Here is a 24,708-nt window from a genome sequence, read left to right as displayed (position 1 = left end):
ATCCAACCTCTCCTTAAACACCCCCAGGGACGGTGACTCCTCCACCTCCCTGGGCAACCCGTCCCAACGGCTGACCGCCCTTTCTGAGGAGAAATGTCTCCTCATTTCCAACCTGAACCTCCCCGGCACAAACTGCGGCCATTCCCTCCAGTCCTATCACTAGTTACCTGTGAGAAGAGGCTGACCCCAGCTCCCCACAGCTTCTCCCCTCTCAGGCAGTCGCAGAGAGCAGTACATCTCAAGAAGGAAGGCAGGAAGGCACACTTAAGACCATATACTTAGTTTAGCTTTCTCCACTCCTCACAAATGGTTACATATTTATTAAGTTTGGCACTATAAAAAGGTAAAAGAATTCATAAAAAATTACCTGAGTGGCAGAAAAGCATGTTTAGGTAATTATACAAATTAACCCCCGCTTTGTCTCAAGCGTTGGTGAAAGAGCTACAAATTGTCACCTTCTTCTGGAAAGAAAGGAAAGAGGCATCCAAAAGGTCGGGTTCCCACTCATCAGCAGGGTCACAAAATACATCAGCAGCTTTATTGCTGTCGTTACTCTCATGGGGACACCGGGACATGGGGACCCTTCCCCGGCATCTCTTCCCCTCCCTGTGCCCGACCCCCACGCTGCGGGACTGCACTAGGGCCCCCATAGAGGCATGGGGCATGTTAGAGGCTGGGCTTCCCTTTTCTTTGGGAAAAAGGGAAACCTTTTATTTCTTTTCATCAGCCTGTTGTGGTGGATGCTTGACGCCAAGGGGCCCGACACCCCTGTGATGCACAGGCTGGCCTTGCACAGCCCCCTGCCCTCTGAGGGTCCCCAGGATGGAGCACCCGCAGCGCTTTGTCCCCCCATCCTGTGAGCATGAACGTTTGCCAGAGATTTCCCCACCGTCGCATGTAACGGGAAGAAAGAAAAAGGATCAAAGCCCTTTATTTGTCACATAAAGAGGTGCACGATACGCGTGGTTTCATGCCAGACCATTAGCTCGGGAACAGGACAGCCTCAGGAGAGATGTGCCTCCTTGCAACAGGGCCAAACAAGGACAGAGCTGAGACTGGCCCTGCTCCGTCTCCCCTCGGAACGCTCCAGCCAAATTGTTTCTGAGCTGGAGACGTCCCTCAGCACTGCTCTGCTTAAAGCTGGTGCTCTGGGTGCAGGACCAGAGCGATGCTGTGGGTGCAGCACCCATGGGAGCAGAGCAGGACCCTTGTCTCCAGCTGGGAGCTGCGCCACACTGCTGGGCACAGTCACGCCTGTCCCTCGGCCAGCACGAAGCTGCTCTAATTGCCTTCCGCTTTGCTCTGGAGCTCGTGGAAGACCTCCCTCTGCTTCCTGTAATCCTTTGCACGAATGATGGTCATCTTGAAGAGCTTGCAGTAGAGCTCCATGGCGGTGGGGCTGTCATCGTTCCCAGGGATGGGGTAGGTGATGAGGCAGGGGTTACAGTTTGTGTCCACCACCCCCACCGTGGGGATGTTCATCTTGGCAGCATCCCGGATGGCCACATGGGGCTCGAAGACGTTGTTGAGGCTGCTGAGAAAGATGAGGAGGTCGGGCAGGCGGACGCCGGACCCGAACTGGATGTGGGCGTTGGTGAGCAGGCCGCCCTGCCAGTAGCGCGTGTGCGCGTACTCCCCGCACTCCCGCGCCGTGCTCTCGACCAGGTGGCAGAACTGGCGGTTGCGGCTGACGAAGAGGATGATGCCCTTGCGGTAGGCGATGTGGGCGGTGAAGTTGAGGGCCAGCTGGAGATGATCCATCGTCTGGTCCAAGTCGATGATGTCCTGATCCAGGCGGCAGCCGAAGATGTAGGGCTCCATGAACCTGCGGGGGCAGAGGGCGGGCGACGCATGGGGACGTGGGGCTACATCGAGCAGAAGTTTCTGACTCCACACCCCAACTCCCAGCTGCTCTCTGCAGCTCCCTGGTTTGCAGCATCCATCCGTGTCTGTCCCGCCTGGGTGCAGAGGGGCTGTGGGTCTGACACCTGCTCAGCTCAGGGTCCCTGTGCTTTTGTAGGGCAGTAAACGTGACCAGATGGAAACTTGAGGCTCTGCACGCTGCCCCAGCCCCTGCCTGGCTTGGTGCCACCTCCAAAGGCTTGGGTAGACTGTGGAAACGCTCCTGATGTGAACAAGTGCCGGATCACGAGACGGGTCACTCACCTATGCCGGCATCCCTTTTTGTGCCCCAGGTGCACCCGGGCATTGAAGAGATCTTTCAGGGAGAAGAGCTCCTTCACGTTGAAGAAGTCGGGCTGGCTGAGAGGCTCGGTGAGCAGCCTGTCATCCGCACCTGGGAGAAGGACAAAAACCCCAACCATCGCTCCCTCCCTCCTGCGCTGACAGGGGCCAGAGGAAAGCCCCGGGGCAGGGCAGGGCCGGGCCGGGGGAAGGGGCCGGGGCTCGGCAGCACTCACCGGGACCGGGGGAACGGGCTGCTGGGGCCGGGGCTGGGGCTGGCACCGGGGCTGGGAGGCTGCTGTAGAGCCGGGGGGCTGCTGCGGGGAGAGAAGCAGAGCGGTCATACCGCCGGGCACGGCTCGGTATAGCTCGGCACGGCTCGGTTTAGCACGGCTCGGCTCGGTTTAGCACGGCACGGCTCGGCACGGCTGGGCACAGCCCGACCCCTCACCTGCCCACAGGATCCGCGGCACCGCCATGATCCGAGCCCGCGGGAGGAAGAGGAAGAGGAGTGGAGCCTTCCGCTTCCCCCGCCCCACGACCCCCCCGTGCCGCTGCCCCCCCTCCGGTCCCTCCCTGTCCCTCCCGGTCTCCCCCGAACCCCCCCCCCCCGGTCCCCATGTCCCGTCCGGACGCCCCGGGAGGCCCCGGCCCCGACTCCCGGTACCGCGGGGGCCTCCAGCACCCCGCCGGCTCCCGGTGAGCGCAGCTCCTGCCCCAAAACCCCCGGCCCCAACCCCCCCCGGTCCCGGCCCGGTTTGATGCGCTGTGTCCCCCCCGCAGGCAGCCGCACCCCCTGTACCGGACCAGCAGCCAGGCCTACGGGAGCAGAGCCCCCACGGTGCACGAGGTGCCGGTAGGTGCGAGCCTGAGCCGTTCCCTGGGACCCCGGTTGGCTCCAACGGGTCCCGGCCTCCCCTTGGGCCTCTTGGGGGGGCTTTTGTCTCCCTCCCAAGGCAGAGGGGCACAGACGCAAGAAATGGGGCCCTGCTATGGCTCGCAAAGCCCCCCCCCCCCCCCCCCCAGTTCACAAAGCCCCCCAGTGTGGGTGGAAGAGAGAGCTGGTGCTGGCACGCTGAGCTGGAGCTTCCCAAGGGTCTGCGGCTAACGACACCACGCTGCTGGTGCTGGGTTCATTTTCTTCCTCAGGGGTCCGTGCCCTCCGTAAGAGCTTTCATGCCGACGCAGAGCAAACCTCCCTCCTGCAGAAAGCAGCTGGGTGTAGGAGGTGTTGGTGGCCACATCTCAGAGATGGCATTCGGCAGCCACTGGCAGACCCAGCAGCTCCGAGCCGTCTCAACCCCCTGTTGTCTGCAACATCCCTGACAATGAACTCCTTGAGGTGCATTGAGATGAAGAACCCTTACAGTTTTGTCCAGACTTGTGCAAATTGCAGGTACTGCTGATGTTGGCACTTAAATCATCTCCTTTCTCCCGTTTCTCCTTCCCACAGACCACCTTGCACGTCACCTCACACACGTTTTCGAACGCTCTGGCGCAGTGCGGCATGTACAGAAATAACGGGCTCAACACCTACCTGGAGAAGAGCCACGTCACCGGCCCAGACAACTTCATCACCCCCTATGACACCCTCAACTTCCATCCCAGCTACAACGCCAGCAGGCCGTCGCACTGTTAGAGCTGTGGCAGCAGCAGCTACAATACCAAGCCACTTCAGTTTAGTGCTGGCTGCATAGGTAAAAAAATAAACATCCCCTACAAAAAATAAGCAGGCAAAGAACAGCACTGACCTTACCTTAAATCTGTTGTCACAGCAGAAACGTAGGCTGTGCGCAGGGAATTAAGTGGGTAAGCAACCCGGTATGACAACCACAGTGTTGAGAGAGTCCTAAACTTAATCTGCTGTTTCGGAGCTGTTGTCTTAATAAAGAAACACATGCAGGAAAATAATGTTGTTCTGAACGCCCGTGAGTATACAGGAATGCTGTGGCTGCTACCAGGTGTCCCAGGCCATGCTGCTCCGCCACGCAGCTATTATTCTTAGATGGGCTTTGTTGCTCACCCAATATTGATTCTCTGCTAAGATAAGCAGGGAAGGGACAATTACTTCTCTCTGATCACTGGCTTCCATGGCATTAGCATTGTGTCTGCTGCGAGGAATATACAGCACTTAAGCAATGCTGAAAATTGTAGTTGTTGTCCCCAAGGGCAGTAAAACACTATAAACTGTCAAAAAAAATCATATGGCACAATAAGCAGCAACAGATTAACACACATGTTCACACTATTAAACACATAAGTTAGAATTTAATGAGATTTTTTTCTCCAGAACATAGGAATAAAAGCTTAGTAACATAAGGCTTGCTATTACAACATGACAAAATAGCTACAAAATTAACAGGTTAAAGGTAGCAGTACATTTCTAGAAGTGATCCCCCCAACTCCAAACTCTTGTATGTATTTTTTTAAATAGGACTCCTAACTAGTTCAGGCCACAAATTTAGCTGTGGGCGAAAAGAAAGTTAAATCCATGTTATCAAAGCTGAATTCAGTAGTTGGGTCGGAAAAACACATGCAGCAACTTTGGTGCGAGATGAAAATCACTAACTTATGGAATGAATTTTACTAGAAATAATACCTTAGTTTATAAATACTGAATGTGATTAAATGACATTTAAATAGCTCATGAAACATTCTATTTAATTTATAGGCAGCATATACTTAGAAATAGTAGAATGACATACATTACAAAAAATACATTCCCTTAACCTTTTCTCTCTAACTCTTTAAATTAATTCTTTAATAAACTCTTTAATCCTTTAAACTCTGGGCTCATATATCATAAATCATTAATAAATAAGATTTTTTAAAAACCATTTCTGTACTATTTAATGAATAACCAAAATGCATGTTTTCCAGAGGTATGTATTAAGCCTTTGGATGTTCAATGGTTTCTCGCAGACAGCATGTTCATCTTTCTTATCTGTCAAAACTACAACGCCTTAAGAAATTATTGAGAAAAAGACAACTAATCCAGAGGAAAAAAAAACACTTTCCTAAGTTTTCTTGCAACAACTGTAGTTACATAGACGGAGAAACTGCATCATTTATCCAGTACCTGCACTAAAAGGAACACCGTATCATATTTTACTTAAAAACTACTTTTGAAGAGAAACTAGCCTCTTTATGGATGAGAATCTCTGACCTTACCAGTTAAACATAGTGATAGTATATATAAAAAAGAAGCATAATACTATTCCAGCTGATAGCCAAAAAAAAACAACAGTATAATATGTGCTGGTACCACAGCAAAGATATTCTTCATTTGTTATAAATATTTGTGTCATTTTTATATAGTCTTATTAACCATTTAGGAAGCATGACAAGATGATAAATTTAAATACATTTGTTAGGTAAGGGTAAGGTAAACTATTTGTTTAGTTAAAGTGACTAAGTAAAAATCAGAAGTCCAAGAACATGAAGTTCAAAACCAAACAGCATGTCACCGAGCCTGTACTTTTTTTTTTTTTTTTTTTTTTTTTTTTAACATTCAAAGATTCAAAGAATCCACCAGCAAGATTTTAATCAAGGCTACCAAACAATCCCAGTCATACACTGCAATTAATTTGGGTATCTCAAAGACAATAGCTGAAAAAACACCCACAGATTTGAACAAGTAAACATACTGAGCATAGAAATGGACCTGAAAAGTTAACTTTTTTAACATTTAACACATGAAAATAAATAAGCAACCCTCTAGCACTCACTGCTATTCCTCTGCTAGACTCTAGACAATGCCTCGGGTTTCTCATAACTTCCCTTTCTTCTCCTGAAATGAAAAATGAAGGGCAGAATTAATACAAACAGTTGTGACAATTTTACACATATTTTTATCCACAGATTTTTCTGCAGGTGGAATAATTTACGGATGAAGCTACCTCTTGAAATATAAATTTAGTGGCTTTTGTCGCCTGTTTTCTACCTCTTTTCATAGTTGATCTGGAAACACCCACCTCTTTTCTTCCTTGCCTTAATTACTCCCCTTTTTGTTCCTGAACTGAAACCAGTTCTGCACGCTGTGTGCCTTGCATCACCCTCATATAATCTGTATCCCGAAACGTGGGGGGCTAAAGCTACCCAATTCACTTCCTCTGAGGTCAGCTGAGAAGGGAGCACTATGCAGGCTTCAGCTGCAGCCAGCCCCGAGATGTGCCTCTGCACGTGGATTTGCTCAAGGCTACACAAGTTCGCAGCTCCTCATCCCTTCTGCATGCTCTATTTCTCTGGATTCTGCTGTATCCTCACTTAAGCACTTCTGTTTGTTCAAAGATGTACTTTCCCTGTTTCTACTCTCTCACATTTCCCTGCTTTTGCGGGCGTAAGATATACTGACCTGTTTGTTTAGGTGTTCAGAGGCCCAATACACTTACATTTTTTTTAGCAATACCTGCACAAATTGAAAATACCATTCTAAAGATGACACTGACACATTTTACCACAGAGAATTTACCTGAAAGGCTCTTTCTACTTTTTATTTCGAAAACAAGGTTTCCAAATTTGCAGCTAAAATCACCTGAGGCTGCGCTGTCAAACCAGGGCAAACTGCAGTTCTCAGAGGTCTGAAAAACTTCAACCAACCAACATAGACACTAACAAAGGAAATGGTGGCAGAGGTGGTCTGTTTCTTCCTTTTAAAAAAGCAGCTACACGTTCCTAAAATAGCAGCAAAGAACTGCTTATATAAAATGAAGGTAGTCCTCGTGGTCCCCTGAGGATCCTTGAAGATTGCTTTTCCTGGGGCACAGAAAAATATAGTTGCTGTGATAAAAATAAAACAATGTACTCGTTTTCAAAGTCCTGAATGAGCACAGGTTTATCTGAGAACTCTGGTATTGCTTTCGGGGTGCTGTAAGTTACCAGTAGCCACAATAAGCAGTTTGGTAACTAAACATCCAAATTAGATTTACGCTTTGAATGAAAAAGTAATTAAGCATTAAAAAACAAAAACAGCAGTCATTTAAAAAGTAACCTCTTTACTTTCTTGATTAGAGCTGAGTTCATGGCCCCATGTGCATACTGCCATAGATAGAGGATGAAATTAATTCCCTGGGAGGGCCGAAATCACGGGAGGAGGAGGTTTGTTCTGGGCACTCAACCAGTGCCTTGCAGCTGTCACTGGGGATGCCAAAAAAGGGTCGGGGGGCGCACGGCCTCTGCCTGCTCTGCAGTTGGCTGCCTCTTATAATCGGTATCAATAGGAAGGGAAAAAAAACCCTCATCCATTTCAGTACCGCATCCACGGAGACTCAGCCCCGTGCGATTTTTTCCCTCCCAGCCCGCAGACGAGCTCAGTCTCCCTGCCTCCCGGGAGAACTCCAGGGCTGGGTGTTGCAGCGTGCCCCGGGGGAGCATGAAAACACGCTCATTCTCTCCCCACACCATCAGGGGCTCCTGGACTCACTGCTATGACAGAAAGGATCTCGTTCAAATTCTGGGGGCTGCAGCTGTGCTATGAGGATGCCACGCAGTCCCACACGGAGTGCTTTCCACCTGAGGCACAGGTCTCACCTGCTGAACAATGCCTCCGAGGGAGGGAGGAACCCCTCGTGCTGCTAAGGGAGAGCGGCAAGCATAGAGAGACTCCACTTCTTGACCATAAGCGCCAGGAAACAAAACTGCTTAGAGTTTCGCTAGGATTGCAAGCACCCTTCTCATCTCCAAGAACATGCACTTTTTTTTTTTTACACCTATATATTTTGTACATTCTCCTTCTGCCTTTTTTAAGAACATTCCCTTAGATAGTCGCATATTTTAGGATGTGGATTCTGCCTCAGTCCCGAGGAAAGCACAAGCTATTGTCACAGGGGATTACGGTCTCGGGTTGCTGGCGGCTGAGGACAGCAGGATGCAAGAAGCGAGAGCAGCAGATGAACTGAGATCCTGTTCCCAGGCTCAGCTGACGCAAATGCCGTGACCGACTTTGCAGGAGACATCCTTCACTCAGAAGCGTTACCGGCAGAAGTTAATTGCGTCTTTGGACAGGAGGGAAAAGCTGTGACACAAAAACACTGCTCACTACTGATGATGAGAACAAACCATAGGAGCACTCTGGTTTCACGGTCCATGGTCAGAACCCCATTTATTAAACATTATAAACTTATCAATGTACACCATTTCCTATATACAAATCAAGTTTATCAATTTTAAAAAAGTGCTGTTTGAAATTAGCTTTTATTTAAAGCACAAGGTAATCGGAATTGCATCTTAACTGGAAGTGAATCAGTTCACGAGTAGTACTGAGCACACAGACACATTGACAGGGGCACAAGACACCTTTTAAATCTTAAATGGTGATTTACTGAAAATTTTGAGGAGAAACATTCAGCTTATTTCATACAAACAGTACATAGTGCTTCCATCATCTCTATTAAGCACAGTTTAATCCTTTTAAAGCAAGGTACTCTGAAAACTTCTATTTTAAAATACCAGCCTATTTACCTATTCCAAACAAAAGGCCTAAATCCTGCAACCGATCCAAGGCAGACAAAAATACATGCCCGTGTAGACTTAGTGCAGGCACGTGAGCTAAGTAAAAAACACTTTCCCAAGGTATCCTACCACAAAAATGAAATGACCTAGCATACTGATCTCTTAAGCCAACCAACCAGCCCAAGGACTACAAAAAGGTGGCCAGACAGTAAGAAACGTCAAGTGACCACTACAGACGTGTTTAAAATGTAACTGCACAACAGTAAAAACACACAAAGGATGTTCTTTATTTCTCTACAAGCCACGGTTACTTTTTCTACTCTATGCTACGCTGCAGTTTGCCAATATTCTGCAAATGCAATCACATCTGGGGACACTAAGCGATACTGGATCCGTTCTTGACTGCTTTTGCTCCGTTTTGCGACGTTAAGGCCAGCCTCCAGGAAGACTGCTGAAGTGATTAAGAAACCAAGTGACGCTAAATGGTAGCTTGGCTGAGAGAAGTTCTGCAGAAGACTGGATAAAGAGAATATTGAGTCAATTCACAGGACAAGATGCAAGAACGGACTACTCAAAGGACTTCACTACACACAAACGAAAATGAAAGAACCAGCCAACAGCTTAAATTCACCCCTTTCGGATTTTTCAGTGATACCGGTGTGGGGACACTTTTATTGTGATATGAACGCACTACTTCAATGTCATTTAAAGTCAGTACAAATAAAAAGACAGTAGTGAAAAATTGCTTTATTCCGGGTGCTGGAAAGAGAGGCAGAGAGAACTCTATCAGTATGAAAGAACAGTGCTGAAAATATCCTTGGCGTTTACGTTAGGAACTTCCTACAGCAAACCTAGCTTTGCTCTATTGCACAAAAATTGTAAATGAAAAAAGTTCACAGAAACGTAACATTTTAGAAACCACTTTTGAAAAAGGAAAGTAAGGGCACTCGATCGAAGAAAGTTCATTCGGAAAAATCAAACCCCATCTCTGGGTAACTGCAGGGCATCAGAACTGGACTCGAGAGCAACGAGGAAATGGTTTCAGCCTTGCAGGCCCACGAGTACGTAAGTAGTGAAATCCACAGAAATCGTGTTGTCTAAGTAGACATGCTCCTTCACTTTCTTTCAACTTCAATTGTGCTTTGAATCACCTGCTAGCAGGAGGTTTTCAGCATTCGAAAGGTACTTTCAGCGGCTGCTGAGATCGCCTTACACAGGCCGTGTGGACAGACTGACCCACTTTGTTTACCTGGATCTGCGTTTGGATCTTCACGGCCGGATCTGCGCACCCACAGCTGCACCGCCGCCGCCGGAATTCTGCTCAGCGAGCTCACCCAACAGTCCTCGGGGTGGGAGAGCTGAGACCCGCGCGTAAAACCACTACAAAGGATTGTCCTAAGGCAACTCGAATGTAAACGAATGTCAGATAGTCTGCTTCCGACGCACAGCACTCGTATTAAATGCTGTGTTTTCCTAGGATCTCTCAACAGATTGCCAAGTATGTTCTGCGCGCAAACAGGTTTCCTTTTAATATATGATTAGAGGCCTCATAATTTAAAGCATGATCAGCCAGCATCATCTTATCTACAGTAACTACAGTATCCTGTAGTCATGTAAGCCCTAAAAATCATTATAAAAAATATTTCCTTAGAGCGCTTTAAATAATTTACAAAATTCTACAAAACCTAAGTATGTTTATCTGTGACATCCCTGTTAAATAGATGCCTTTTTCACATTAGTGTGTATGTGATATACGTATATCAGCCTCTCCCACCACCTCTCCTTTCATGTCTCAAGTTTTATCAAGATAATTATAACGACAGTTATTTTCTAAAAATACTGTTATTGTGGGGAAAAAAAAAGTGTACTTACATATCTGAAACCTTTATTTTCAAGAGGGAATCTGGGCAGTCCCCTGCGGGTACGTCAGTAAATTTTGCACAGCTTTTGTCTAGAACTTCCTGCCCTTGGTCCAGTTCACAATCAGCTTCCCTATTCTGCAGGGCGGGCAGCTTTCCTTCCAATCTGGATCTGGATACCTGAAATTCTTCCTGCCTGTCACTGTCCTGGTGGAGAACTTCTTCCTTCTTAACGCACGCGTGCACACTGTTATCCACGCATGCTCCTCGACTAGTTTTATCCGCTGTTACTGTTGTTACAGTTAGTTCCTGCAGCGGGCAACCTGAACTTGGGTCTGACACGCTGTCCTGCTGGTTATTCTCTCCATTACTGCACACACGTATACTCTCCTGACACGTCTCTCCACTAACTTTATCAGCTTTTACTGCTGCCATAGCGTGTTGTGGGAGAGGGGGACCTAAATTCAAACCTGCCCAGCTGTCTTTGTGGATATCTCCTTCCTTCATACATATCTCTCTGTTCTCAGCTTTGGATGTTCCTCTGCAAGCCTTATCTGCTGTTACTGCTGCCACGCTCCGTTCCTGCGAGGGGAGACTCGATTGTGAATCTGAGTGGTCTCCTGCAGTGGCAGCCTTTTGGCAACCCTCAGCTTCCTCTGTGATATACAAAGGAGCAGCCCCCAGTCTTTCACAGCTTTCTGCTACATGGGGACCTGACGCTCCCACAGCGAGCTTCTGAGAAGAACTGGATTCTTTTATTGCTGCCTTATTCTCCCCGCTAAATTCACCTTTTGGCTGGGAGGCTTCTCTTCCCTGCTTAAGTACGTCCGTATCCTGGGAATCTACCTCCATTCCTAATGCACTGCTCTGGCTGAGCGCCTGCTCTGCTTTTTGCTTTTTCATCAAAAGCATGGATTTCTTCCTTTCCCGAGCGTACTTGAGACCCGCGATAAATTTACTCGAAATTTTTAAGTGAAAGGTGTTCTTTCTTTTAGATCGAGATTTCGCATTAGCCACTTTTCGTACTTTACAACCTTCATTTTTGCTGTTTTTAGCTGGAAGTGTTTTCTGCACAGGTTCTTTGTTAGGGATGTCCTTTTTACCTGTTGCGTTTCCAGGTAACTCACCAGCAGCACCACCTTTAACCCCCCCCATTCCTTGTTTAGCTTTTGACTGACCAGTAGTATGAAGATAAACGTTCTCCACCGAGGGAGCAGCTTTCTCACTGTCAAGTAACATTGCACTTTTCCCTTCCGTTCTCTGAGAGTTCTTCAACTCGTTGGCTTGCTGGGACACCTTAGTCTTTTTACTCTGGCCCAGCAAGAGGCCAACCTCATTTTCAACTGGCTGTTGCTTTGCTTTTCCTTTATTAGCAGTTTGTTTGGTCACCCTCAATAGGTCTAGAGTTGCATCATCTCTCTGCATCTCTGAATTGCTTGCAGAGTCTTTAGCTTTTTCTGCCAAAAACTTCCTGATTTCTTGTTCAATGCTGTCGTCGCTATCCACTGAACTGCTATCATCAGCGTCTGATGCAGCTGTGAAAGTACATTTTTTATTCTTAGCTACCCGCAGGTTATTCTGGTTTGAAATTGGTTCGGGTTTATATCCTTTTTTAAGCTGTAAATCAAACTCTAAGTTCTTAACGGTTTCTGGCCTTTCATTTGAAACTTTGACATTTATGTTGTCTGGAGGATTTCTGATTGCATTCTCTTTCACAGCTTTTCTAGATTTTGACAGGCAACTTTTCAGTAGCACAGGATTTTTACATTTCCACTCATTTTGTTGGAGGCTACTAAATTCATCCAGCAGCTGAGCGTCTGTCTCGGTAAACCTAACTCTCTTCTTGCATTGAGATTTCTGCTCCTTAGACTTCTTCTTTAATTTTCTTTTAGACCGTAAAAGGTCCTTGATGGCACTATCAAGGTCCTCATCACTATCCAGAGAACTGCTCTCATCAGCTGAACCGTCTCTCTCTTGAGTTTGGGTGGTATTTTTCATAAGCTTTCTCGCACCGCTCTGAACCTGCAAAAAAGGATTTACAGAATCCAAGGCCACGTATTTGTCAGCAGATGCGCACAGCTCAGAAGAGATCAGCTGCTGCTGGGTAGTCTCATTGCTGTCGAGCCTCCGGGCATCACAGAGTTCTTCAGGGCTGCTCGGGGCACACCCCTCGTGGAGCAGAGGAGATTTTGAATAGGTATCCGGCTGGAAAAATCCCGTCCCCAGCAGTTCAGGTGCTTTTGATGCATCTTGTTTCACTATTCTGCCTTCCCTTTTAAGTCTCCTTTTACGACTCAGTGATAGCTTCAGTGTTTTGGGAAGAGAAGGCTCGAGAGTACCAGTGAGGCTGTTTTGATCAGATGGCAAAGGCATCTGGATCGAGTGTGACAGGCTGGAAGGCTTTGTTACGAGGCTTTCCGACTGAGCTTTCAGAGCCAAAAAAGCCCTGATTTCTTGCTCTATGCTATCATCACTGTCCACGAGGCTGTTGTCACTTTCACACTGGGAGGATGAGAGAATCTGGGGAGAAAAGAAGGAGTCCGTAGTGAGCGATCTGTTGTCACTTCCCATTTGGGATGGCATGATTGTTTTGGAAATATCAAGGATAGCTTCTGCACACATGAGTTCTGCAGATGTGTCTGCCCTGCAAGAGGCCTGCAGTGTGAGCTCACAAGCAGCAATCTTGTTTTCCGGAGGTACAAAGTGTCTGGCTTTTTTCAGTGGTTTAAACAGCTTGTTAAATTCATTGCTGGTGCTTTCTAATTCTGTTGACTTCGAATTAATCTCTTTTCTTTTGTTGCTGATAGGGTTCTTATGGAGTTCTGGTGAGGCACTTTTTGCTGAGCTAATTGTCAGGCTTGCAGAAATGTCGGCTATCCCCTTTGCGTCAAATTGCTCCCTTTGCAAAAGGACAGAGCCCGTTGGGTGACCTGCCTCCTTCCTGATCTTCTCTAGCTGGTAAAGCTGAATGGCTTCTTCAATACCATCATCGCTACTCGAGTCAGAGGCGTGCATGCTCTCATTCAGAAGCGCTCCCCTAGTTTCCCAGTAATGAGCTCCACTTTCTTTATTTTGCTGCATTAACCAGGGCTGGCTGGCAGTGGCCATTTCTAGGTACGCTCGGTTCACTCGGTTGAAATCACCGGGCTCTTCCTGGATTTTAGCCTTCAGACACTTGGACTGCGTGCTGGTTTTCCGTAGCTTGGGATGGTGTCTCAAGAGGAGCGCGTTACAATCTTGCTTCATAGCACCACAATTTGTTTTGTTTGTCGGTTGTTTGTTGCTTTTTAGGACAGACCTCACCTGGGAATCTTTTTTATCCTCCCCGATTACACACTTGCTAATTTCTTGCTGCTTTTTCTCATTCAAGAACTGCACTATTTCAGCTTGTATGCTTTGTTCAAAGGAATCATCACTGCTGATGCTTTGAGGGGAAGCAGGCTGTAGCCTTTTACCAAGTCCCAGCTGGTCAGAAAGGTACTCTTCAGAGAGCATCTCTGCTTTAAATTTCACAGGTAGCAGGTCACTAGACATTTTGTTCTGGGAGAACTGTCTCTTAAACCTTTTGTCTCTGCTTATATTTTCAGAGCACTCTGCATTCCTCTGTAACGACTGGTCACTTTTGCTTTTTGCTTTCAAGTACTCTTGAATGGCTTCTTCTATACCTCGGTCAACAGAGTCGTCACTATCAGAATCGAGCAAGAGAGTCTCAAATCCCACATTCACTTCCACTTCAGTGTCGTCTGAACCAGCAGGACAACCACGCTCGGTATATTTAGGATGCTTCCGCAGCAAAGTGGTGCTGGATGCGACCCTATTACCGGTGCCCTTTTCTCCCTTTTGTTTCTTCTGCATAATACAATCATACTCATTGTTCATACCCAGGGGAGACTCTTGACTTTGCAGGCCGTTTATGATCATCTGAACTTTCGCGCTTACAGAGGTTCTAGTGACGTTCCCTTCGGATTCAGAGAAGCAAACAGGGTATCTACAATTCCTTGCTGGCCCAAAGGACTCCCATTGTGTTTGAAGAGCTACCAAGGGAGAAGCATTCATAAGGAACATTCTAGCAGGCAACAGCAAAGTCCACGAAGGAGGCGTTTTTCAGACTGGTCTCTTTTCCATCCTACGATAAAAAAGAAGAAAATATTTTATTACTTGGAACTTTTCAGAAGTTAGATATGTAATAACACTCGGTAGTAGGAACTGTAAACCCAGGACAGCTTTTATTAGTTCTGGCTGGGTATTAAACACATACAGCAGAGGAACTTGGGCAGCTCGAGGAGAAAGAAAGGGAACCTATTTCTTCCTGAAACATGCTATACCGTAATAACCCCGAGAGAGAAACCATTCTGACCTCACTGCAGGATAAAACCTTTTGGTAAACGCAAATCTTCAGGAATTTGCGAGAGCAGTATTATATTATAAACCCCAAACTGAGCAAGGCCTGTTTTGTGGGACAGTGAAAAAAATCGTTGACAGAACAACTGACACCCCAAACAGAACTTCCACGTGGTCCCTCAGGGGCAGAAGGTTTCACCTGCAGCATTGTTTGGTGGGATGAAAACAATACCTGGCTGGCACAAGACATACAGCAGTCCCCATTAAAATAAAATACTGCAGTAGGGCTCTTCTACAAGCCCGATACACCGTCTCCCCTGCAAACTCAGCAAGTTCCAATGGCAATGTGGCACCGCACTCTACCAGCCTACAGATATGCTTTTACCTCCGAATTCTCTCCAGCTTTACTCTTGTCCATTATTCTCTAGCTTTGGTTTCAAATTAATCAGTTGCAATAAGTATTTTAGAGAATTTATTAGATTAAATAACATTTAACAATATTTTAAACAACTATCATTCTTAATATTTTAACGAATGACTATGGTTATAACTCCTTAAAACTTATAAATGTATTTGCTACTAAGAAAAAGGTAACAGACAACCAGGGATGACAACGCTTTATCACTTTAAAAAAGAGCACAGCGCTCCAACACCGACTGTAGTACAACATGACAAATGCTTGTGTCAAAAGTATTCTGGGACCTGTGCTCCGGGACCAGTTTTATTGCCATCTTGTTGGGAGACTAGAATATTCTTGAAATCTTACTGACCGAGGCAGAGTCACCCTGAACATGCCTTACACAACATCCACAGGGTGGTTAGCTCTGAAAACACGGCTGGTAACGTTTTGCCTTTTCACTCGCTGATTTTCTGCCGAAGAACATCTTAGCATCTTAACGCATTTTAACCCAAACCTTTGGCTCTGGACGTCCATTGCTGGTTTTCTATTCCTCAGTATTAATTAGTTTCAAAACATCAGTCTTGCAGAATTAAAATTTTAAGTGTAGTGATCAAGAACATCCTTGCTTGATGGTTGGTACTTGGAGCAACATGACACGCTGTTTAAATTCCACCTTTTCAGTCAACTGAAGATAGTTTAGATTTACTTCTGCTCTACACTCGCCAATAAAATCCAAGCCCTCCCAGCCTTTCACATACAAAGCCACGAGCTACCCTGGGAAGCGTCTCACAGAAGCAGCTGAGAAGCCTGCTGTGATGCAGGTCACAACTGAAACTTTTAGAAAAATGTGAATGAACACAAATTTTCTAAAACAGTCTCCAACACATCCACTGGGGCAATGATAAATTAAAGACGGTTTTTCTTCTAGAAATTAGAATACCTAATTATCCTGAAGAAATGCAATTAGCATACTTAAGATTACAGCTTCATAATCTTTTTTTTTTTTAAAAAAAGCATATTTCCTATTAACCTACTTCCACAGTTTCCAGAGAAGGGGCAAACGTCTTCATTATCCCACACTTGGATGGCTGTGGCACTACAAACATTACACAGCACTGAGACTAACTTTCACACCACCCCTTCGGGCCATGGCCAACACCCTAGTGGCAGCTGCTGAGAGTCAGCTGTGCACTGGTAAATCAAAGGGACGCGCGTTAATAACACCTGTATTTATTTACCACCTCTACTGACGAAATATGACTGCCATTGGAGAGAAAACACGATGGTTATTGTGGCTACAGGTAATGCACCATGATGCTTGGGGCTAGGAAGGGATGCTGAACCCCAGCCACGGCCGATGGGGACAACTTTGTTGCTCTCCAGCCATGGCTGATGGGGACAACCTTGCTGCTCCTTCCTCACCCTGGTGAAAACCCTCTCTCAGGCACAATTCATGGAATCGCAGCCTGGTTTGGGCTGGGACAGCCCTCGGAGCCCACCCAGTGCCACCCCCTGCCTTGGCATGACCCCACCAGCCCAGGCTGCCCAAAGCCCCCCCAACCAAGGTGTCACATCCCTCATAATTTCTCCATGTCCCCCAACTCCGTGCCTCAGTTTCCCCTCTGGGGGCAGGAGAAGGGGAAGGACGGTGCAAGGGGCAGGCGAGGAGATGGCAGCAGGCCTGTCACCAGCCCAGCACCCACTGCCTCCTGGGGGGCTCTGCACCCACAGCGGGGACAACTGAGGGTTGTGGGGGGGTCCTGCCCACCGTGAGGTGGCTTTGAGGGACACCCACGGAGGGTGTGAGCGGATGTCCCAGAGGCTGTGCGTGAGGGGACACACAGGGATACCCACCGAGGGTGTGGGGGACATGATGGGGGACCCACCCACCGGGACACCCATGGGGGCTGCTATGTGAGGGGACACCCAGCTGAGGGGCACCCACAGACAGCGTGAGGGGACATCCTGAAGGCTGTGCGTGAGGGGACACACAGGGACAGCCACAGAGGGTGTGGAGGACATGAGGGGACACCCACCCACCGGGACACCCACAGGGGCTGCTGTGTGAGGGGACACCCAGCTGGGGGGCACCCACAGATGGCGTGAGGGAACATCCCAAAGGGTGTGTGTGAGGGGACACACAGGGACACCCACTGAGGGCGTGAGGGGACACGAGGGGACACCCACCCACCGCGACACCCACCGGGGGGGCACCCAGGGGAGGGCGTGAGGAGCCACCCCCCACTCCGGCCGCCCCCAGAAGAACATGAGGGGACATGAAGAAGCCCCACACCGCGAGGGCACCCACTGGGGCTGGGGGGCCCCCCATTAGCAGCCAGGGGACACCACCAGCCACCCCCCGGGGCCAGCGGAGCCGCCTGCGCGGGGCGCCCCCTCCCTCCCTCCCTCCCCGTGCCCGCGGCAGGCCGGGCCGAGCGGCGCCGCCATGGCTCCCCCTTCCCGCCTTCCGCCGCCCTCAGCCGGGCTCGGCCTCGGCTTCGGCCCCGCCGCCTCCTCCTTCTCCTCCGCCCGACCCCGGGCCCTCACCTGCTGCCGCCGCGGGTGTGACCGAGGCGGGGACGGGGGTGGGGGACAGGCAGCGGCGTCCCGGCGGCTTCCCCGGGCCGGTCGCAGCCGCTCCGTTGCGCCCCGTTCCCGAGCTCCGAGCGGCCGCTGCCCGCCGCGCTTGGTGCAGGGGCGGGCGGCGCTTCCTTCCCTGCCCCCGGGGAGAGGGAGGCATGCGCCGCAGGGCTCCGCCGGGGAGGCGGGGGCGGCCGGACCGGGCCCTCGGAGGCCGCCGGTCCTCGCTGAGGGGACGGCGGGGACCGGGCCGGGCAGCACCGGGCAGCACCGGGTCGGGGCGGCCCCGCCGCCGGGGCACAAAGGGAGGCACGGCCGGGCCCGCAGGAAAGAGGCTGGAGCCCTCGTCATGGGTCTGCTGCGGGGGGAGGAGGAGAAGGGGGCGGCCGGTCCCGGTGGGGCCGGGGCCTGCTGAAGCACCGCGGTGGGGTCAGGGCGAGGTGTGGGCCTCGTACCTCGTCCAGTGAGCTGAAAACACGCGTGGTGGGGTCCCCGGGGATGAAAACACGCGTGTGGGGTGTGTGTCGCCATGGGCTGCAAAGTGCTGCCCGCAGGACGAGGAGAACTCGCAGCGCTTCCTTCGGGGCGCGAAGGGAGCCGACAGAGGGAGGAAAGACTTAAAACATCAGCAAAGCATGCCACTTGCTGTCCCAAACCTAAAGTTTGGGATGCAATGCTCAAACCGGTTATAAGAGCCAAAGCCTGTTTTATTTGTTTATTTTCTTTCCAGAAACTTTCTGCTACAAGTACAGGTTACCCCCTGGAAAACCCCTGTGCTTTCTGGGGTTACGGCCGTCCTGACCCACCCATGACTGTTCCCTCCCTGCAGAGCCATGTCCATGCCGACGGCATTACAGATCCCAAAGCACCAGAATCCTCCCTTATGGGACACCCATTTCAACCTGCTCCTTCACTAAAAACTGCAGGATCACTCATAGCTCTTGGTTTCTACGTCTTCACAAGCACTTCCATTCTTATTTTCTGTTAAATAATAAAGTTGGCACCTTAACCCCAGGCGCTGCCTGTTTTCATTTTGCCAGTGCATTTTATAGTCATGGTGCTTGAATACCTTTGATAGTACAGGTGAAGCTGGCATCTTTTGGCTGGGTGTTGCTGAAATCACAGGGAAAATGCTCAGGTGATGAAACATCAAGCGAACAGCAGTGGGGAACAGCAGGTACAAAGGGTCCCAGAACGAAGAGGGTGGCAGCTTGTGGCCGTGCAGACTAGACACTGTGCTCCCATCCCGCTGGGCTCCTCCGAGGTAAAAGGAATTATTCCCAATGCACAAGAATGTGGTGGATGTCAGGGCCCGTTGCCCTTCGTAGGTGTATCACACAATCATTTTCCGTGTCACTCCATTCAAAGCTCTAGGCTCTTTGCATTAGCACAGTGACTGACACTGCCACTTCTGCTGCAGCTTTGACAGCACATCGCAGCCCTGCAACTCAGGAGAAGTTTAACTCGGAGTTAGGGGACAGTTTCCTGATGTGGTGTTACACATCAGCGAGAGTTTAGCTCGGCTCCAAGGTGAATCCATTATGTCCTTGCAGAAAGAGGTGTTGCTGGAGCTGGTGTTGCTCCCAGGCTGAGCCTGCCCTGTCCCTGGCACAGGTGCAGGGCAGGTGCTGGATGCTGCAGCTCTTTGCTGCAAGGCTTTTTTGATGTTTTTGTGCTCAATCTGCAGCAATACATCACAAGATGTGGGGCTGGCGTATGCCACGTGCTGTGGAAGGTTTTCTGTCTGCTTTCACCCTAAAGGTGCTTCTTTTGGGGAGCATGCAGATTTTCAGCCTGAGGCAGAAGGAATTGTGCTCTTTCCTAGACTCCAATCTCACATGCTAATCTTTTTTTTTCCTTTTCTTTTTTTCCCCCCCCAGGAGTCCCTTACCTACCAGACCAGGTCTGATCCTGCTTTTATTCAGGACATGGGACAGGACCACGTTTCAAACGGTCATGCACAGTTATCTTAATTTATCTCCTGCTCTTACAATAAATAAAACAGCTGTTTTTTTTTTTTTTTCCTGGATATGCACTAAGCTTTTATATTCTGAAATGGCTCGCTTGAACGAAACTGCTGAAAACAGCACAGCCAGCATCTGTGTGCAGAAGAAAACAATGAACATGCTTTTCCTTAGCTGCAGAATTGCAGCCTGGAGGTGAGGAAACTTTGCTCTTTTCACCGTGTTCCTCCTAATGCCACTCCAAAGGAAAGAAAGGGCTCTTGTATTCATGTATCCTCCCAGGCCAAGTCAATTTGCATGTGAATGCACTTTAAAAATAAAATTAAAGTCAAAGCTATGGCCAGAAGCCTGATAAATGTGCTTGTGCACATGCAGTTGCTCGGAGGGGAGGGAGGCTGGCTGCTGCTGGAGAGCACTGCTGTCGAGCACTGCTGTCACTGGCGGCGGTGGCATTTTATGGCCCTGCAGAACAAGTTGGCCTCCATGTGCATCCTTTCACTTGAAATAAAAACGGAGCCTCTCCCCGAGGTCCCATTAGGGATGATTTGTCTTCCTGATCCATGATCTTTGTGGAAATGAGAGCAGTGGTCCCCATCCACACGTCCCTGGTGGATGGATGACAAAGTCACAAACGCTAATTGGACCCCTTGTTAGGACGGCTGGGATGGCAGGGAAACGTTCATGTTTTCAAAATGAAACATCTTCCCTGACCTCAGGATCTGCTCATCCCATTTGCAGTTTATTGCAGGGGGTAGGAACAGGCTCTCATTATAGGTGGCTCCGGACACATTAGAGGCGAAAGCTGCTGTGGGTTATCAAGGCTGAAAACAGAGTTCAGGTGATGCCTTTTTTTTTTTTTTTTTTCTCCAGAACGAGAAAGGACAAGATTAAAAACAAAATAATAAGAAAAAAAGGACTCACCTCGCAGATGTTCCTGTTGTCGGGAAACCTGTGGCTTCAAGGCCAATTACAGTCCTCACGTGGAGCCGTGTTCGAACACTAGGGATTGCTGAGCTGCTGTTTCGCTGGGATGTGAGTCACATCCGATGCCAGCCAAGGGCACAGCCACGTCTAGGACGTGGGGGAAATCGATAGCCTCAGGTTCTTCAAACCTTTTCCTCTGCTGGTGGCAGTTGTGAACTCACCAAGCGTGCCGTTGAGTTTCGGGGCGAAACCAATCCAATTTAAAACCAATTTAATAGTAAAATCCTGCCGGGACCTTTAAGTTTTTGGTGGAAGCAAAGTGGGGGAAAGGATGTGGAGTGAGCATGGTCTGAACCTTGAGCTCAGCCAGTATTTGGGGTCCACATATCAGGAGGCTACACCGAGCTTCAGGAGGTCCAAAACTTCTGGCAAAAAAAAAAAAAAGCAGTGCAAGCATTGGCTTTAAATAAATTGAGTGGGCTGCTTCTCTCTGGTTCAAAACAGGGCTCAGGTGGGGCTTGAGCACCTGCTTCCCTCTTGCATGAATTTGATTGTGCTGCGAGCACATCCCAGGGCAGTGGTGCTGGCCCCGCTCCTGCGTCCCCCCCTTGGTTCAGCCCCTTCAGTCTGACCGCAGGCGGCGCATCAGATGGAGTACAACTGCATCATGTAGTAACATGGCAAATTGAAGAGTTTAGTTGTTATTTAATAAATGCCAAGGAGACTCATGAGGCCTTGAAGTTATAATAGAAAGATCTAATTTAGAAAAAAAAAGGAATAGAGATGCCTGTGAAAGCTGCCAGCCAGCGGCGCTGGATATTGAACATTTCTATTTACCCTCCGAGCGCAGTGAGCAGCCGTAGCAGCAGGGCTGATGCTGCCGGGGAAATGGCATCAGGGGCTGGTGGAGGGCTGGGGTCCAACTCTCGGAGGAGCCAGCACAGCTCCCACAGCCACAGGAGGCTCCTCTCTGTCTTGCCTCAGCAGCCTCCGTTGTAGTAAATCAACCTTGCATGTCAGATTTGTATTTTATTTTTTTATAGAGACCCACTGGCTCTGTGAAACACATCCGGTAGAAAGTATAGCACAGAGGCATGGTGACAGAATGTGTTTAGTGGTTTTGAGTCAAATCCGGCGAACTTCCCGTTCGTTACTGACCATTAAAATGCAGCTGAAGGTCTCCAGGGTGCACAACTGCCTGGTTTTGAAGATGACCCCTTTCCATAGTAACTCCTGGGTGTCTGGCATGAGGAGACAACCCGAGAAGTACGATGTGGTGCCAAGAAGTTTGACTGAAACCCTTACAAATAAACTCTGTATCATATGGTGGAGAGCTGTACAATTGTGAAGTGATGGCACCTCCCTTATATTCTGGAACTAGAATCTTGTAATGGTTTCGGCTCATTCCTACCTAGGTGTGAAATGAGACCTTTTTCCTGTTTACAAGCATGGAAATATGCCATATGGGCTCCCAAATTTCCTTTACACAAGCCTTTCTGTCGAGCTCGGTGGCCTGTCCTGGGAGGCAGTGCCAGCAGCATCCTGCCCTCGTCACAATTCCGCTTGTGCCCGTTGGGTGTCACGGTGCCACCGGCCGCCTCCAGCCCTGGCACCTCGCAGAGCTTGGCGGTGAGCCTGAGAAGCCCCTGCGGCACCCACGGAGCAGGACCCACGCTGTGGGTGCTCAGCGGCAGGAACCCAGGGCTTTCTGCTGGTCGCAGCCACCTCCGGGACCGCAGGCCGCCCCTCCTGGGGCCGCAGGCTGAGCACACGCAGCTCTCACCCCAGCAGTTTGCAGGGGGTTGTATTTTAGCTCCTGGGTAATCGCAGTCCTCAGGCCAGCTCTGTGTGCTTGCAGCAGCACCCTCCTGCTTCTCCAACACGTGCCTTGCTCCCCGGGGCTGCCAAGGTAGAGCTGGAGCCACGATAGGTCCCTTTCCACCTCATCCAGCACCCTCTTGGGAACGAGCGGTTGGAGTTGAGTGCTGAAGGCTGGTGCCAAGCCATCGAGCAGCATGCGTGCATGGTGCTGGGACAGCTCGCACGTTTCCCGCATCTCAGGGCTTGGGAGCACTGAAGAACACATGAGGGTTCATTCCGAGACAAAGTCCCTTTTTTTCTTTTTTAATGAGCCATTCGCAGTTTCCCACAGCAACACTTTGATTTTGGCCACGGGCTGGGATATGAAGGCATCAGGTGCCACGAGCCGTGGTGAAAGGTGATGAAAAGGGGTCTGGGAGCTTCAGAACGGACTTTTTAAAGGGCAAGATCAAAGCTGTACAGCGGGATTGCTGCTTTCCCCACCACGCAAAGAAAAGCCATAATGAAACCGAGATGCTGCGGTTGCGATATGTTTCAAAATGAAACAAACCTCTTTGACTTCGTGCTGCAATTGCTGCGAGCTTTGAGGGGACTGGGGGAGGAAAAGAAAACGCCCTGTGCTCTCCAGCTCCCATCATTACAGCTCTGCTGGCTTCTGGTGAGAAGTCCCAGCAGGACCACAGACTTGTCCCTGCGCTGCTAAGTGTCACATTTGCAGAGCACCTTTCTGACCTGCCCACGAGCGTCCCTGCAGCCCCCTCAGGGCAGTGCTGGGGGGAGCTGGAGGCAGCCCGGAGCTGCTGGGGGCAGAGGCTGCCTGGGGTGCGCCTGGATAATGCCCAGGCACCACAGGCATCCCTTGGGATCACGGCACGGACTCGATGTCACATCGGAGAGGCCGTGCCCTGCCGTGCCTCCCTCCTGAGCTGATCTGGGAGCAAAGTGCCTCCTCCTGAGCCACGGGGTGACTTCCTCCACCACTGGGCAGGGGCTGTTGAGGGCTCCCTTCTGGCACCTCCCAAAGCTCGCAGCCACAAGCGCCGAGGCACTGAGCCCCAGAGACGGGGCTGTCAGGAGGCAGCCGGCCTGCAGGGTGTGTGGGAGGCTGGAGGAGCTTGTGTCCTGCAGCACAGTGCCTGAAGCTGGCACTAAAAGAAACAGGAGCTTCGTTCAGCTCCACCTGTGATGCGACTCCACCGACAGCCATGCGGGAGCTCCAGATGCCCGGCAGAGCCGGCTGCAGCACCCTCCCAGCCCGCTAGCTCCAAGCCAGCTTTTTCAAAAGGCATCTTCCCGTTTAGGAAAGCTTTTCAGATCACCTTCAAGGAGTGCTCTCTATTTTTAGCACTCGCGGACTCTCTTGGCTGCAAACAACTGAAGCCTCTTGCAGTGAATTCACAACGGGGTTGCTGGCAGGAGTTCAAAGCCTCCGACCGGAGCTCGGCACAAAGGGATCGCCTTCCCCCCGAGGTCCCCGTGGAGCAGGATGAGTCCGTGCTGCCCCCACAGGACGCTGCCACCACCCTGGTCACACTGGGGTGGCCGGGGAGGGGACAGGCCGGGGCTGTGGTGCACAGCGGGGCTCGCTCGCCCATGGCTTCGCAAATGCAAGACGCATTTTGTGCGAGCAGGCTTTGATTAAGGATTTGCAAACAACTGCTGCTCGGCTGAGCGGCCAAAATGCTGCATTAAATAAGATTTGGATCAAAGCAAAAATCACCACTGTTTTGAATTTTCAAACTGGTTAAAAAAATAAATAAAAATCCCCGCTGGGACAGCAAAACCATGCAGCTCTTTGACCTGGGCTCTCCTCCAACAAACCAGTGCAGCCACCCTTGGCCAAGCAGCCAGACGGAGCAAAAACCTCCCGGCTGCTCTGCGGGGTGCGGGCACCTCCCAGGAGCCATTTCAGGCTGGTGGGAGCAGCGTTTGGCAAATATGCCCAAAGTATTTCCCTCCCCCAGTCCTCATCCTGCTCCCAGCGTGGGCCAAAGTCACCTCCTGGTGCTCCAGGGGCTGACTCCCGCCGCCGTTCCCCAGAACCATTGGGGATGGAGAAATATTAACTGAGCACTGCGAAGGGCTTTGGGGCAACAGTGCCAAAATGGCTTTGGGAACACTGGAGGAGACCAAATCCTGTCCTTTCGGACAATATTAAACTCATGCTCCTGGATGGGGTTTGGGC

General features: G+C 49.8%; 3 protein-coding genes across 4 annotated transcripts; 1 reads left to right on the top strand and 2 right to left on the bottom strand.

The window, feature by feature from the left end:
• Window positions 1–915: 915 nt before the first annotated feature.
• On the bottom strand, window positions 916–2,678 carry MRPS2 (mitochondrial ribosomal protein S2). The gene is made up of 4 exons (XM_040531069.1): window positions 2,636–2,678; window positions 2,421–2,501; window positions 2,167–2,296; window positions 916–1,825 (listed from the first exon to the last, which is right to left on the bottom strand). The coding sequence occupies exons 1-4, from the start codon at window positions 2,661–2,663 to the stop codon at window positions 1,282–1,284; spliced, it is 783 nt and encodes a 260-aa protein (XP_040387003.1). The 5' UTR covers window positions 2,664–2,678; the 3' UTR covers window positions 916–1,281.
• Window positions 2,457–4,092, top strand: C19H9orf116 (chromosome 19 C9orf116 homolog). The gene is made up of 3 exons (XM_040531071.1): window positions 2,457–2,883; window positions 2,968–3,040; window positions 3,638–4,092. Exons 1-3 carry the CDS (start codon window positions 2,804–2,806, stop codon window positions 3,821–3,823), a joined length of 339 nt encoding a protein of 112 aa, XP_040387005.1. The 5' UTR covers window positions 2,457–2,803; the 3' UTR covers window positions 3,824–4,092.
• On the bottom strand, window positions 3,894–21,359 carry PPP1R26 (protein phosphatase 1 regulatory subunit 26). Of its 2 annotated transcripts, none has more exons than XM_040531041.1 (4): window positions 20,700–21,359; window positions 17,782–20,599; window positions 10,507–14,619; window positions 3,894–5,974 (listed from the first exon to the last, which is right to left on the bottom strand). In XM_040531041.1, the coding sequence occupies exons 3-4, from the start codon at window positions 14,556–14,558 to the stop codon at window positions 5,926–5,928; spliced, it is 4,101 nt and encodes a 1,366-aa protein (XP_040386975.1). In that variant the 5' UTR covers window positions 14,559–14,619; window positions 17,782–20,599; window positions 20,700–21,359; the 3' UTR covers window positions 3,894–5,925. The 2 variants fall into 2 exon arrangements, with proteins under 2 accessions (XP_040386975.1, XP_040386976.1); XM_040531042.1 differs by lacking the exons at window positions 17,782–20,599; window positions 20,700–21,359 and adding exons at window positions 16,269–16,330; window positions 16,459–16,494.
• Window positions 21,360–24,708: the final 3,349 nt, after the last annotated feature.

The sequence above is a fragment of the Cygnus olor genome, chromosome 19 (assembly GCF_009769625.2).
Source record: "Cygnus olor isolate bCygOlo1 chromosome 19, bCygOlo1.pri.v2, whole genome shotgun sequence".
NCBI lineage: Eukaryota > Metazoa > Chordata > Aves > Anseriformes > Anatidae > Cygnus > Cygnus olor.
The sequence above is the reverse complement of the archived record's forward strand: the minus strand, read 5'-3'. Positions and strand labels throughout refer to the sequence as shown.